The 12,246-nt window shown below is 47.1% G+C and overlaps 1 protein-coding gene across 4 annotated transcripts in view; it reads left to right on the top strand.

Annotated features, from left to right (window-relative positions):
• Positions 1 to 12,246, top strand: part of HSD17B7 (hydroxysteroid 17-beta dehydrogenase 7) — a 1,040,537-nt gene that overhangs the window by 685,132 nt on the left and 343,159 nt on the right. For all 4 annotated transcript variants that reach the window (XM_068253606.1, XM_068253607.1, XM_068253605.1 and 1 more), the window contains one exon: positions 6,674 to 6,868. In XM_068253606.1, the coding sequence (XP_068109707.1) occupies positions 6,674 to 6,868 (195 nt within the window). The remainder of the gene's footprint in view (positions 1 to 6,673; positions 6,869 to 12,246) is intronic.

Raw genomic sequence — 12,246 nt, 5'->3', positions numbered from 1 at the left:
ATTTTGGAGACTGGAACATGCCAGACCTACAAAATAATGATTTCTCACAAAACTTACAATCAGCCATCTCTCTTGGCTAAGAATGTAGGAAAGAAAAACACTGCAAACACATTGACATTTTTAAAATATGATTTACACATTTCAGAAAACTTAAACATACAGCTCTTCTGTCCCAGACATACTAAGAACTTCACAGACAGATACACATAATCCAGTGTCATCCATTATACACCTCAAACAGAGCTCAGATTCTGTAATGGAAAACAAACACACTGCATTATGATACGCCTCACACACACACTGTTTGTGAGCCACAATCTCTACCATGCAACGTAACTCTCAAATCTCACCTCGCAGCATAACTCTTTCAAACCTCTGTGGTTCCTTTAAAACAAAAAAACACACCGCTCGGAGAGAAAAAAATTATGAATGAACTCACGGACGGATCCACAAACATCAGTCAGCTATCTCTAGGCTGCAGGACGGGGCTATTTCTCCCTTGTATGGACAGATACAACAATCTCTCCAAACATACAGGATAAATCTAAAAAAAAAAACAGATCACATTATGAATTCAGTCCTTTGCCAAACACTCAATTCCCATTTGCCAACAAAAAACAACACTCAAAATATTGGCCCATAAAAAAACGTTGGAAGATCTCACATCCCAGGGAGGAAGATATCTCTCCTGCATGCGTCTTCCCATACCAATGCCAGCTGAAGAAATTCAGCATACATCTCTCAAATACACACGAAACTCCAAATCTGCGAACATCTTCCACACATACCGCTGAAGGAAACATAACTCTCTCCCCCCCACCCTCCTTCTCTCTCCAAACTGTGAAGGAGGGCTGCGGCTTTCCTCCCCTCCACTAAATTCTCGCTGGTTGGGGGGTGGGGAGGGGGTGAGGACACTCTGACAACAAGAGAGAGAGGAGGAAAAAATACACTGCTCACTGTCAAAATACCACACAGAAAGCATTATAAAAAAATTGCTGTATCCTGCAAACAAATACAATATAGGTTAATCTCTATAACAAATAAAAAACACTTGCCTGATCAGACGTCTTTTGCTTGAAAGTTCATACAGCTCTGGCAGATTTTCTCATTAATCTCTCTTCTGACGCCCCTTGGAGTGCTGTGACACTTCTCTCAGTGCATCTTTCCCCCTAACCGCAATCTTCCCCGTCACCACCTGGGAATGCCCCTTCTTCAATCCATTTTTGGCTAACTGCGTGTATGGCACAGTTTTATATGATGTCCTAGAGATCCGCCTCTGTATTTATTGAACTCTCTTCCGTGCCCGGGGCCTCTCGCAGCCTCGCACTCACTTATCTCTTCTTGATAAGCCGACCGCGTCTCCTCCGCTTATTGCTGTACTTGCTTCTGACTTGTCTTAGATTGACTCTTTTTCACCTGTTTCACCAACCATTGATCTGGGATTGGCACTTGGGTTTCACAGCATCAATTGTAAAAAATATGAACAACACTACTACACCTTTTGTTCGGCACCATATCACAGAACATGTGATAACTTGACACTCATCACAGCAACAGCAAAGGAGATAGAACTGTTAGACGTCTTCAAAGTTTAAGGAGTTTATTCGGCAAAACAGATATACAGGTGTGTTCATCAGCAATCTTCGTTACATATTCGTTACTTCAGCAAAGCAATCAATCTGTAGTAAGTCATCTTAAGAATTTCATGCTCTTGGTCCATCCCTTGTGAATCGATCAGGCTTTATCTTACGAACATCTATGCTACATTGTGCTATGACAGCACTTGGCTATATACAGCATAAAGATAAATGATGTTACAAGAAGTTAGGAAGTGAATAGAAGTAAAGTGGAAGTGCTTTCCCCTAGACCATCCGTTCCTTATAAACAGCCAGTCAAGAGTTAAATGTGACATCACCCGGCAGGGACGGACCAGTTAACCATCGCCTACATTTGGCTTATAAGAGCTGCTGATGGATGACGCTGTCCATGCCTGCTCAGATGGAAAAAGCTAAATATGGCCTCCCCTAATACCCCGAAAATGAGGTCATATGTCCCAAGACCATTGTTTAATGTACTGTGAGAATGTTTTCATAACAATGGCTCATGTTTTCTGGTGCTTGCCGTCAATTAGTCTGGCATATGCACTGGATATTTCTTCTACGGCCATGTAGAAGACACACAGAAAGTAAATGCCTCTATTTCTCTCTAGGAGAAATCCTCCTAAAAGAGAAACTCTGCAAAGCAAGTCCTTTTACTAGGACCAGTTATCTAAAGTAACTGAGGGCTCCGAATTCAAGCATATCATACTTAAATTCCAACAGACTGTATTTTGGGCACTTTCGGCCACCGTAGGTGCAGAGGGGAGAAGCCCGCGAAAGGTGAAATCTATTGCGCAACAGGCTTCGCATCATACTGGCCATGGAGAGGAGGATGCCAACGGATGAAGGAGCTTGCAGGACCAAGAAAGTAAGTGCTCAGTTCTCGATCCACGTCACCCGAGGTCGGTAAGAGACTAAGCAGAAAAGAAATATTCAATTCAGTAACAGCGACGCTTAGCTCAGTACCCCTAAGTGCAACACATAGTGGTTAAATGCTTTTATCATCCCCAAAGCAAACATGACTGTTGCGGGCCAGTGAAATTGTGACATTTACAAGCAATAAGTTGCTATATCCTGAAGGAATATTTTCACTAGAATAAGGAGAAATACACTTCTGTCATTTAATAAAACCAGCGCTGGTGAAGGACAGTTTTACACATTAGGCCTGCAGGGGTATTTGGTGTAATATGGGCGAGTGCAATTATATGGGATAGGGTGTGGGTTTGAAATGTAATTCTATGTGCAATTTTTGAATACAATTTTGTCGTCCACAAACTGTCTCATGTTATTTATTTATATTGAAAAGATCAGTTTATCGGAGTATGGAGTTGGAGCTCGCCTCCTGAACATCCTGCTCTATCGACTTCTGGTCTCGTCCCTCCCATTCCATAGTTATGTTTAGTGGCAAGACCATGTCACAAAGTTCATTTAGCTTGGATCAACCTCCAGCAACTTCCATAATGGCGGTTTGTTACTGTTACTGCTTGTTGTCTTGGCAGGACCTGTTCACCTAGTCACAGGTGGTTGGCATAGGTTCTCCCAGCGCATTGAGTCCAGATCTAAAAAAGCTTTATTGGCAGGACCAAATACATTTAGCATCGCCAAAGCAATTGTCATAGCATGGGAGGGGGTGATTGTGGGAATAAGGAAAGAGTATAGGGGTTTGGGATATACAGTCCACAATGGTGTGGATGATATAAGGGACAGTATATGGGTCTGGGGTATATAGTCTATATGGGTGAGCAGGGTATAGGGGGCAGTATAAAGGGTATGTGAGGTATCATTTTCCTCTCAGTTGGTGACAGACAGCGACAAATCGGGCCACGTTGTTAAGTTTCCTCTCCTCATTTATAGAGGTAAAATCCTGGACATGGGCGGAGAGTCTCAAGAAATGGATAGTCCTCACAGGTGTGTATTTGTTGCAGTGTAGCAGGAAGTGTGCCTCATCCTCCAGGGCCCCCTGGTCACACTGCCTGCACAGTCTATCCTCCTGGGGCTTCCATTTCTGTCTGTGTCACCCTGTCTCAAGCTCCAGGCTGTGGGCACTCAGTTGGACAGATTCAGGCTCTGTCTTTGGGGTGGTGTAGTCTAGGCAGCCACAGGTCTTAACCAGAACACCCCGCAATGGATGACGGGCTGCCACCATGATGGGTAATGGACTACTTGTTGCCTAGTGACCACCAGGTCACAACCCCTGGGGTTTCCCTTCTGGTGACTGAGGGGAACAGGAGGATCTGCAATGTGAAGTCAATTGGGCCAAAGGACAGGTGTAAGGATAGCGGATTCAAGGTCACAAGCAAGGGTCAGGGCAGTCGGCACACAGATGTAATCAAGGTTACAGTCCAGGGTCAAGGCAGGCGGCAAACAGATGTGGTCGAGGTCAGTGGCTGGTTCACAACAGGAACGCAAGGATTAGGTAATAGCAGGGGCGCACCAAGTTACTGGTTAGTCCAAACTGTCAGAACAAATAGTACTGTCTGTTTTTTTTTTTTTTTATAGGGTGCCAAGTCTCTATTCCCTGCGTGCGCTTATGTAAATGATGAGTATATATAAATTATTTATACATTAAGTAGCCATGTTCCCCAGAAAACAGAATTAAGTAGCCATGTGCCCATGTATATCAGTATTAGGTAGCCAGTGCTGGCTGGGGAGGGCTGGGTGCTTTGCTGGATGCTGGGGAAGGCTGAGTGTTTTGCTGGGGCCTGGGCTGGGGAGGACTGGGTGCTGCGTTCTTTGCTTAGTGCTGCCTGGGTGCTGGGCTGGGAAGGGCTAGGGGCTTTGCTGGGCTGGGTGATTTGCTGGGCTGGGGGTTTGCTAAGCTGGGGGCTTTATTTGGGCAATTTGCTTCTCTAAGGGCTAAGCTAGGACTTTTTCTGGTGTCTTTGCTAGTGTCAGGGCTTTGCTGGGCTGGGGTCTTTTTGGGGGGATTAGCTGGGGGCTTTGCTGGGCAATTGGCTGAGGGTTTGATGGACTGGGGACTTTGCTGGGCTGGGGGCTTTGCCGGGTGCTGGGCTGGGGAGGGCTGTGGGCTTTGCTGGCTGGGCTGAATGCTTTGCTGGGCTGGGGGCTTTGCTGCGCTGGGGGCTTTATTGGCCAACTTTCTGGGTGATTTTCATGAGGGGGGCTTTGCTTGGCTGGGGACTTCTCTGGGTGCTAAGCTGAGGACTTTGCTGGTCTGAGGGCTTTGCTGGGATGGGGGCTTTACTGGGCGATTAGCTTGGGGCTTTTCTGGGTGCATTGCTGGGCGGGGGGCTTTGCTGGGCAATTTGCTGGGCTGGGGGCTTTCCTGGGCTGGGGGCTTTCCTGGGTGGGAGGGCTGGTTGCCGGGCTACAGTGACTGAAGAGCTGAAAAGAGGCGGACTAATAACATCACTTACGCTTTTGAAGTCTACCCGTCTCCAGGTAGTGTGCACCCTAGCCCTGCTTTGCCTCTCTCCAGCTGATCTGAGGTCTGATTGTAAGAGAGGCAGAGGGTACCGGGAGGCACACTGCGGGGAGGCCCCATAAGAGTGGCGCTGGTGCTGTGGTAACCTGGCACCAGAACCAATTTTAAAGTTCAAGAGGGCCCGGAGGGGATTTTCCCATCTCCCCGGTGGCCCAGTCCAACCCTGGTCATGTTCTTTGCTAGCTAGCCAGCCACTTTCTACCAATATTTTACTATTGTTAAACCTATTCCTATTTTTACTTGAACCCTCCCTCAATTGATGCCTAACCCAAACTAGTACCCTCCTTCCCTGCCCCTTGAAATGCCGATATCGGCGCTGCCTAAAAGTGATATTTATTGGAAGCAGCAGACAGTAGCATGCCGGACTGCCATAAATCATTAGATGGCACCTACTGATTTCAAATTTGGTGTGTAGGGAGGGAGCACTCAGAGCTGCTGTCATGCCAAAATTGTGGACCCCCAGCTCTACTGGTTTCCAAGATAGGTTTGTGCAGTGTATCTATTGAACCAGCTTCTGGAAATAAGGATGGAAGAGGCCCGAGAGTGTCCCCTGCCTACCTGCCTTCATGGTCGCAGAGACTTTTTTTTAACCAATAGTGTATTTCGGGGCACTTTAATACCTGTGCCCAGAGAGCTTTAAGCTTTTGGGCAGCATAGGATTATAGAGAAAGCTCCCTATCACACATGTTTCAGAAAACAGATTTTTATCACCTGCCTGGAAGTCCATACTGGGCATGTGCACCACAGGAAAATAGGAAGAAACATCCCAGTACCCCAAAAGCTTGGCAGATTAACTTTTTGTCCCTAGGGTTGTACAACAGACAAGGGGACATGATCTGCATATGGAGGGAAAACATTTTTGCCATCTATTTAGAAAGGGGTCCTTCACAGTGAGAGTGGTCAGTGAGAGTGGTTAAAATCTGGAACATAACTCGGGAAGTAGTTATGGCAAACTTTATGTTTGCATTTAACATTCACCTTTATCAAAAGACCAGCCCCTATGGGGTAATTACCTCAGGAGGGGGAAGCCTCAGGGTCTTAATGAGGCTTCCCCTGTCTTGTGTAGGCTTAGGGATCCAGCACTGGCTCCCCCCGAAAATTCCCCCGAGAAGCGCTGACAGTTGATGGATTGATGTTTTGTGTATCGAGCAGTCCAACACTGCGGTTCAGTAGATTTTCAACAGATTTCATGCTGAATCGGTTGAATATCTAAGGGCAGTGTGGGGATGGATTCACATCAGAGAGGGATCTGTGTTTTTTGCAACATCAAGTGGCAATGTATAAATGGATGGGCATCTTATAGTTTTTGGAGGAATTTTTAAGAGATCACTTAGAGCAGTGTTACCCAACCCTGTCTTCAAGGCCCACCAACTGTGTATGTTTTGTGGAAATCCACAGAGGTAGTTAATCAGCTCTGCTGAGACTCTAATTACCTCACCTGTGCATGTTTGTGGTTTTCTGCAAAACATGTACTGTTGGTGGACCTTGAGGACAGGGTTGGGGAACTCTGACTTAGAGGACTGAGTTGGAAACGTTTTTTTTTTTATTTTCTTTTTTTTTCAGGAGCTATAAATTTAAGGCTACACATAACACTTTTTAATACTGATAACATTTTGTTTTATATGTTTAGGTCAAAGAACTAGAATCATTATTGTGTCATGCAGACCACCCATCCAAGCTTATCTGGACTTCATCTAGTAATGCTAGGAAATCGGCCTTCAGCATTGCTGACATACAACACAGCCAAGGTCAAGAACCCTACAGCTCTTCTAAATATGCTACTGATTTACTGAGTGTTGCCTTAAATAAAATTTACAACAAAGAGGTAGGTTACTGTAAGTCTTAAGGCCCATACAGACGTCAGATTTTTCCGAACGACGGGTCGTTTGAACGTGATAAGACTGAGTTTGAGCGATCCGCTCGGCGGATCGCTCAAACCCAGTCTTATCACGCGAACGACAGTCTGTACATACGCCCGATTTGGTGTGCGGACGACTGAACGACGGGACGTTCAAAGACCCGTCGTTCGGAAACATCCGACGTCTGTATGGGCCTTTAGTCTTCTTGAAGACTCTTCTCTGTTGTTTGGTACAAATTATTGTGCTGAAGTCCCTTCATTGCCTGCAAATAGTTTTAAAGATATTTTATACATAAGATAACCTTTACCTCCTATATTTTTAAACTGCTATCAACAAACAGGAGGATAATGAACTATTGCATCTAGATATGATGGATATATGGGCAAGTAAATGGCAGATAAAATTCAATGTTGAGAAATGAAAAGTCGCATGTTTGTGGTCTAGCACGGTGTTCCCCAACCTTGTTCTCAAGGCCCACCAACAGTGTATGTTTTGTGGAAATCCACAGAGGTAGTTAATCAGCTCTGCTGAGACACTAGTTACCTCACCTGTGCATGTTTGTGGTTTTCTGAAAAACATGTACTGTTGGTGGGCCTTAACCTGTTCCATACCAGCAGTCTCTGACCCCTTAAGGACCCGAGACTAGCAGTACAGCAAAGTGGCACAAAACAGCGTTTACCGATAAATCTCTGTGCGGTCCTGCGCCGTCCATTGCCTCAGGTCCCTTACTCTGCTGTCTCTTTGATGACAGAGTGCTGTGCGCCGGTCAGGAGCCACTTTCACTGGCTCCTGACACTGTCAATCAATGTAAGCCAATGGGACTGGCTTACAGCGATGACAGGGTCAGGAGCAAATTAAAAAAACTGCTCCTGACCAGCTTACAGGGCTCTGCCATCATACTGATGGCAGGGCAAGTGGGTTACGGTGGGGGCTGAGCGGGGGGACCGAGTTGCGACAATTGTTGAAATCCTACGTCCTGTCAGAGCTGCGCAGCCACATGCAGGACGTAGATTTCAACCAACTTGGTCCGGAAGCGGTTAAGGAAAGGGTTGGGGAACTCTGGTCTAGCATACAACATGGTTCGTCGTGCTACAAGCTCATAGTCCACACAGGATGATGCAAAGTTCAGTCGATGTCATCCAAACGATATACTCAATCCGAGGCCACCAAAGAGTAGACCCTTGAAATAAAACAGAAAAGTGGCATAGGGAAGTACTGTCCTTTCACCATCTCCACCTGTGACATAACACTTCGCCAACATTTCCACAAGTCACTTAGTTAATGACAGCCCCCCACTACTTACCCCGCACCTACCCCGGTGACCTCCGTATTAAGAGGTATATAAAGTTTTCGGGGTCAGCAGTATCAACAGGGTTCCATCAGCAATGCATATGTATACAGGATCCGCCTCAGACCTTAGTTCAACAATTGCACTAGGACTCAAAACGGCAATGATAGTGAAGTGTACTATTTATTAAAAGAATAAAAACAAGTATTGCATTCACAATTGGTCAGAGGTATTAAGAGCACAGTACATTGTTTTCCCAGAACACCGCTCCCACCACATCAGCCTCCACACATCAAAGGACGCCAAGCTGCACCACCATTAAAACTTCCTCAGCCTTGCACCACCATAGGCTCTGCCCTACGCATTTCGTCTCGAAAGACTCATCAGGGGCTTCTGATTGGCTGCAAGGCTACATGTGAAAACCCTCCCATCTAACTCCTATTAATTAAAAAAACCATGTGGGCCAGAAGGCTGTAATACCACCAATTGTCTTTCTGCACCCCCTCCTAAAAATCTTCCACTAGAATCCTGCAATACCTAAACCAAACTATCTGCACTCCCCTCATAAAATTTAAATAAAGCTTGTAATACGCAAAGTAGACTGTCAGCACCCCCCTCTTATACACAGCTATGAGGCTAAAAAACCTCAAGAGTGCTGTATACCAATGTTGTCCAACCCTATCCTCAAGGCCCAACAACAGTGCATGTTTTGTGGAAATCCACAGAGGTAGATAATCAGCTCTGCTGAGACACTAATTACCTCACCTGTGAATGTTTGTGGGTTTTCTGCAAAACATGTACTGTTGAGAGGCCTTGAGGATAGGGTTGAGGAACTCTACTGTATACACGTCCCCATATTAAAGTACTCCTGCACACTTTAACCTTTTCAGGACCGCCTCTATGAGATCCTACGCCGCACTTGTGGCTGTTCTAGCCTGATGCGGCGTAGGATCTACGCCGGCCCGCAGTTTCCGCTCCCGACGCGATTGTGCGCACCCGGAGGGGGAGATTAAGCTGTCATATGACAGCCGACATCTCCCCCGAGTGATCAGCAGCCATTGCGTATGGCTGCTGATCACGTGATCACTACGATCGCCGGCGGATCGTAGTGATCAGTTTGACAGCTGCGGCGGCAGGGGGTAAAAAGAAGATCCACTCACCTCCCTGCCGTTCTCGCGACGATCGGCACCCCCCTCCACTCTGGCCGGCATCTCCGCTCCATCTGACGTCAGCGCCGGGTCCCGGCTTGATGACGTCATCAAGCCGCGACCCGGAACTGATCGTCAGATAGAACGGAGATGCCGGCCGGAGAAGAGGGTCCCGTGCGGCTCATCGCTGGAGCCTGGAAGGTGAGTGAAGGCTGCTGGCAGAAGGGGGGGGGGGGGGGGCACAGGCAACCATGGGGGGACACAAATTCAGCCAGCCACAGACTGGATCCGGCCGCCTGACCCCCCAAACGCACGCACCCCCCTCCCGCGCAAAATGCCTGGTCCTTAAGGGGGGGTAGGCGGCCAGTCCCGAAAAGGTTAATTAGCGATCGATATTCTTAAAACAACATTACCCAAAAAAATTAAAAAAACACACAAAACACAACAGGATGAACCGGACTCTCGTACACATGCTGCTATAGCTCCCATATTTTTCCAGTCAGTATAGATGGGTGGAGAATATCTTTAGGAAGAACTGGCCTATACTTATTAGTGACCATGTTCTAAAAAATGTATTACCCACAAAACCTTCTTTTATATATAGAAAGGCACCCCAATCTGAAAAAATGCCTTTGTCCCCAGTTGTGTGGTACCTCCGGCTAGACCAGGGTTAAGTGGGTTGCTGAGACCGGGTTTCTTCCCATGTAGAGGGTGTGCAGGGAGTGAGGAAAGAATTTGGGTCAGGACCAGTGGTCGGCAGATATTTTCCATGATCACAGATAAGTCATGGTTCATGAGCATTTTTTCACTATTTGGCTTCGGTATTCGACGGTGTGATGGATTCTGGATCACGGAAATCAGCCACGGCAATGCCGTGAATAAGAATATTCGGAACGCATTCACGGTAGTGATCGCGTTGGGTAAAGCCGTGAGGAGGTTGTGATTAGCGGAAATGACATCCCCCTGGGCCAATCAGAGGCTCCCAGCCAGGCCCTAGCAACCAATTATAGGAGGGGAGGTTCTGCTCTCCCCTCCTGTATATAAAGAGGCGGCCATGATTTAAAGCTCCGTCCTTGCTAGACTGTGGCACTGAGAGGATCATCTCCAGGCCATTTGTTGCTTCAGCAAGCGCATTTTGTTCTAAAAACATAGCGTTTTTACTCCTAGCAGTGCTCTTATACTGTAGTATATACTTGTATTCAGCTAGCTAGCCAGTGAGTGATTACTTAAGTTAGTTGTAGTCAGTGTAGTTCAGTGAGAGAGTGTACTGATTGCTGTGCTTAGTGCAGGCAGGTTCAACTTCACACTGATTCCACTGCTCTATTACTGTATACTTGTTATCTAGCTAAGCCAGCCAGCCAGTGATCAACTTCAGTTAGTTGCAGTCACTGCCACTGGTAAGTCACTAAGTTTAGTCAGTGACATTGTACTGTTCTAGTTGTGCAGGCAGACCGCTGTCCACTAATTTTTGTGCTTCTTATTATTTTACTTTATATCACTTGTATTCAGCTCATAGCCAGTGATCAACTTCAGTTAGTTGCAGTCACTGCTACTGTTCAGTCACTAAGTTTAGTCAGTGACATTGTACTGTGCTAGTAGCGTGCAGACTGCGGCGCTGTCCAGTGATTTTTGTGTTCTATTACTGTATTCTGTATTTGCTCCGTCTGTGCATTTGTTTGTATTTTTTTTCTGTTCTTTTCTGAAAAATCAATAAAAGGCCCCTGTTATATTCCGTCTGTCCCCAAGCCCACACACGTATTGACTGTAAAAAGCAGCACACTTTCTCCATCTTGTTCATAAGTATACAACATGTCTGGCAGGGGTCGTGGGTGTGGCAAGAGAGGGAGTGCCATTGCCTCTGCCAGTTCTGGGACTGGTCCACGGCCAGGGAGAGGGGGCTCAGCTGCAGGGGGTGCAGCAGAGAGGCTTCTATCCGCAGCACAGCCTGGGCCGAGTCAGCCGACACCGGTTTTACCCATTTTCAGCACCTTGGCTCGACGGTCGTTCAGGAGCTTGACTCGCAGGCATTGATGGACATGATGACGGAGGAGCAGCCCATCATGGGTTTCTCACAGACCTCCGCTGTGAGCAGCACTCCCAGCAGCAGCCAACGCACCACGCAGTGCTGCAGAATGTGTTCACTACAAGTAGCAGCATGGAGACTGCATGCAGGCTCACTGTGCCTTCCCTCCACTAGTCACCACCCGGGCCGACTTTCACACATTGACTTCACAGTTCACTTTTTTTTTATAGCTGCGGTGCTCATTGTAGCAGCCAATCAATCAGGACGAGCGGCAAAGAAGAGAGAGAAGGTGCCTGAGTCTCCGTTCACAGGAAGATAAGTGTGTGTGCGTGCTGTGCACAGCGCTGGGCTGCTGGCTGGCTGCTTTGTGGCATGATATGCAGGACCCAGCTGAGCTAGCGACAGCGGAGTCATCACTGATAAACAGGAAGCAGCATCAGACGCTTAGAGAGCAGAATCTCAGTGGTTGAACGCATAGTGGTATGTGTTCCTGCCCACTGCTGCCACCGATTTAATGCTAGAGGGAGAGCGTTGAGGGTAGAGGTGAGGGGGGGGGGGAAGAGCCCCCCCCCCGCCAATGTAGGTGGCCATGCTCTCCCCTCATGCCCATGCTGCTATCCCCTAATGAAGACTGAGAGACGAAATCCGGATCGGGATTTTTATTATATGCAAATAAACCAAGCAGTTGTCAGTAAGTACATAGTATGCATGCAGTTTGTCAACTATAGGCTCAGTCTGCACTATTGTGATGTCCCTTCTCTGCCCCCATATCCAGGAAGTTCGCCGACAGAGCCTGGAGTGCAGTTGGAACACAGATGGTATGACGTCACTGCTGGCTAGCGTGGAGGAAGACAGATGCGGCGCTTTCCTCATGAGATGATTTTG

Source organism: Hyperolius riggenbachi, chromosome 9 (genome assembly GCF_040937935.1).
Source record: "Hyperolius riggenbachi isolate aHypRig1 chromosome 9, aHypRig1.pri, whole genome shotgun sequence".
In the NCBI taxonomy this organism is placed as follows: Eukaryota; Metazoa; Chordata; class Amphibia; order Anura; family Hyperoliidae; genus Hyperolius; species Hyperolius riggenbachi.
The sequence above is the reverse complement of the archived record's forward strand: the minus strand, read 5'-3'. Positions and strand labels throughout refer to the sequence as shown.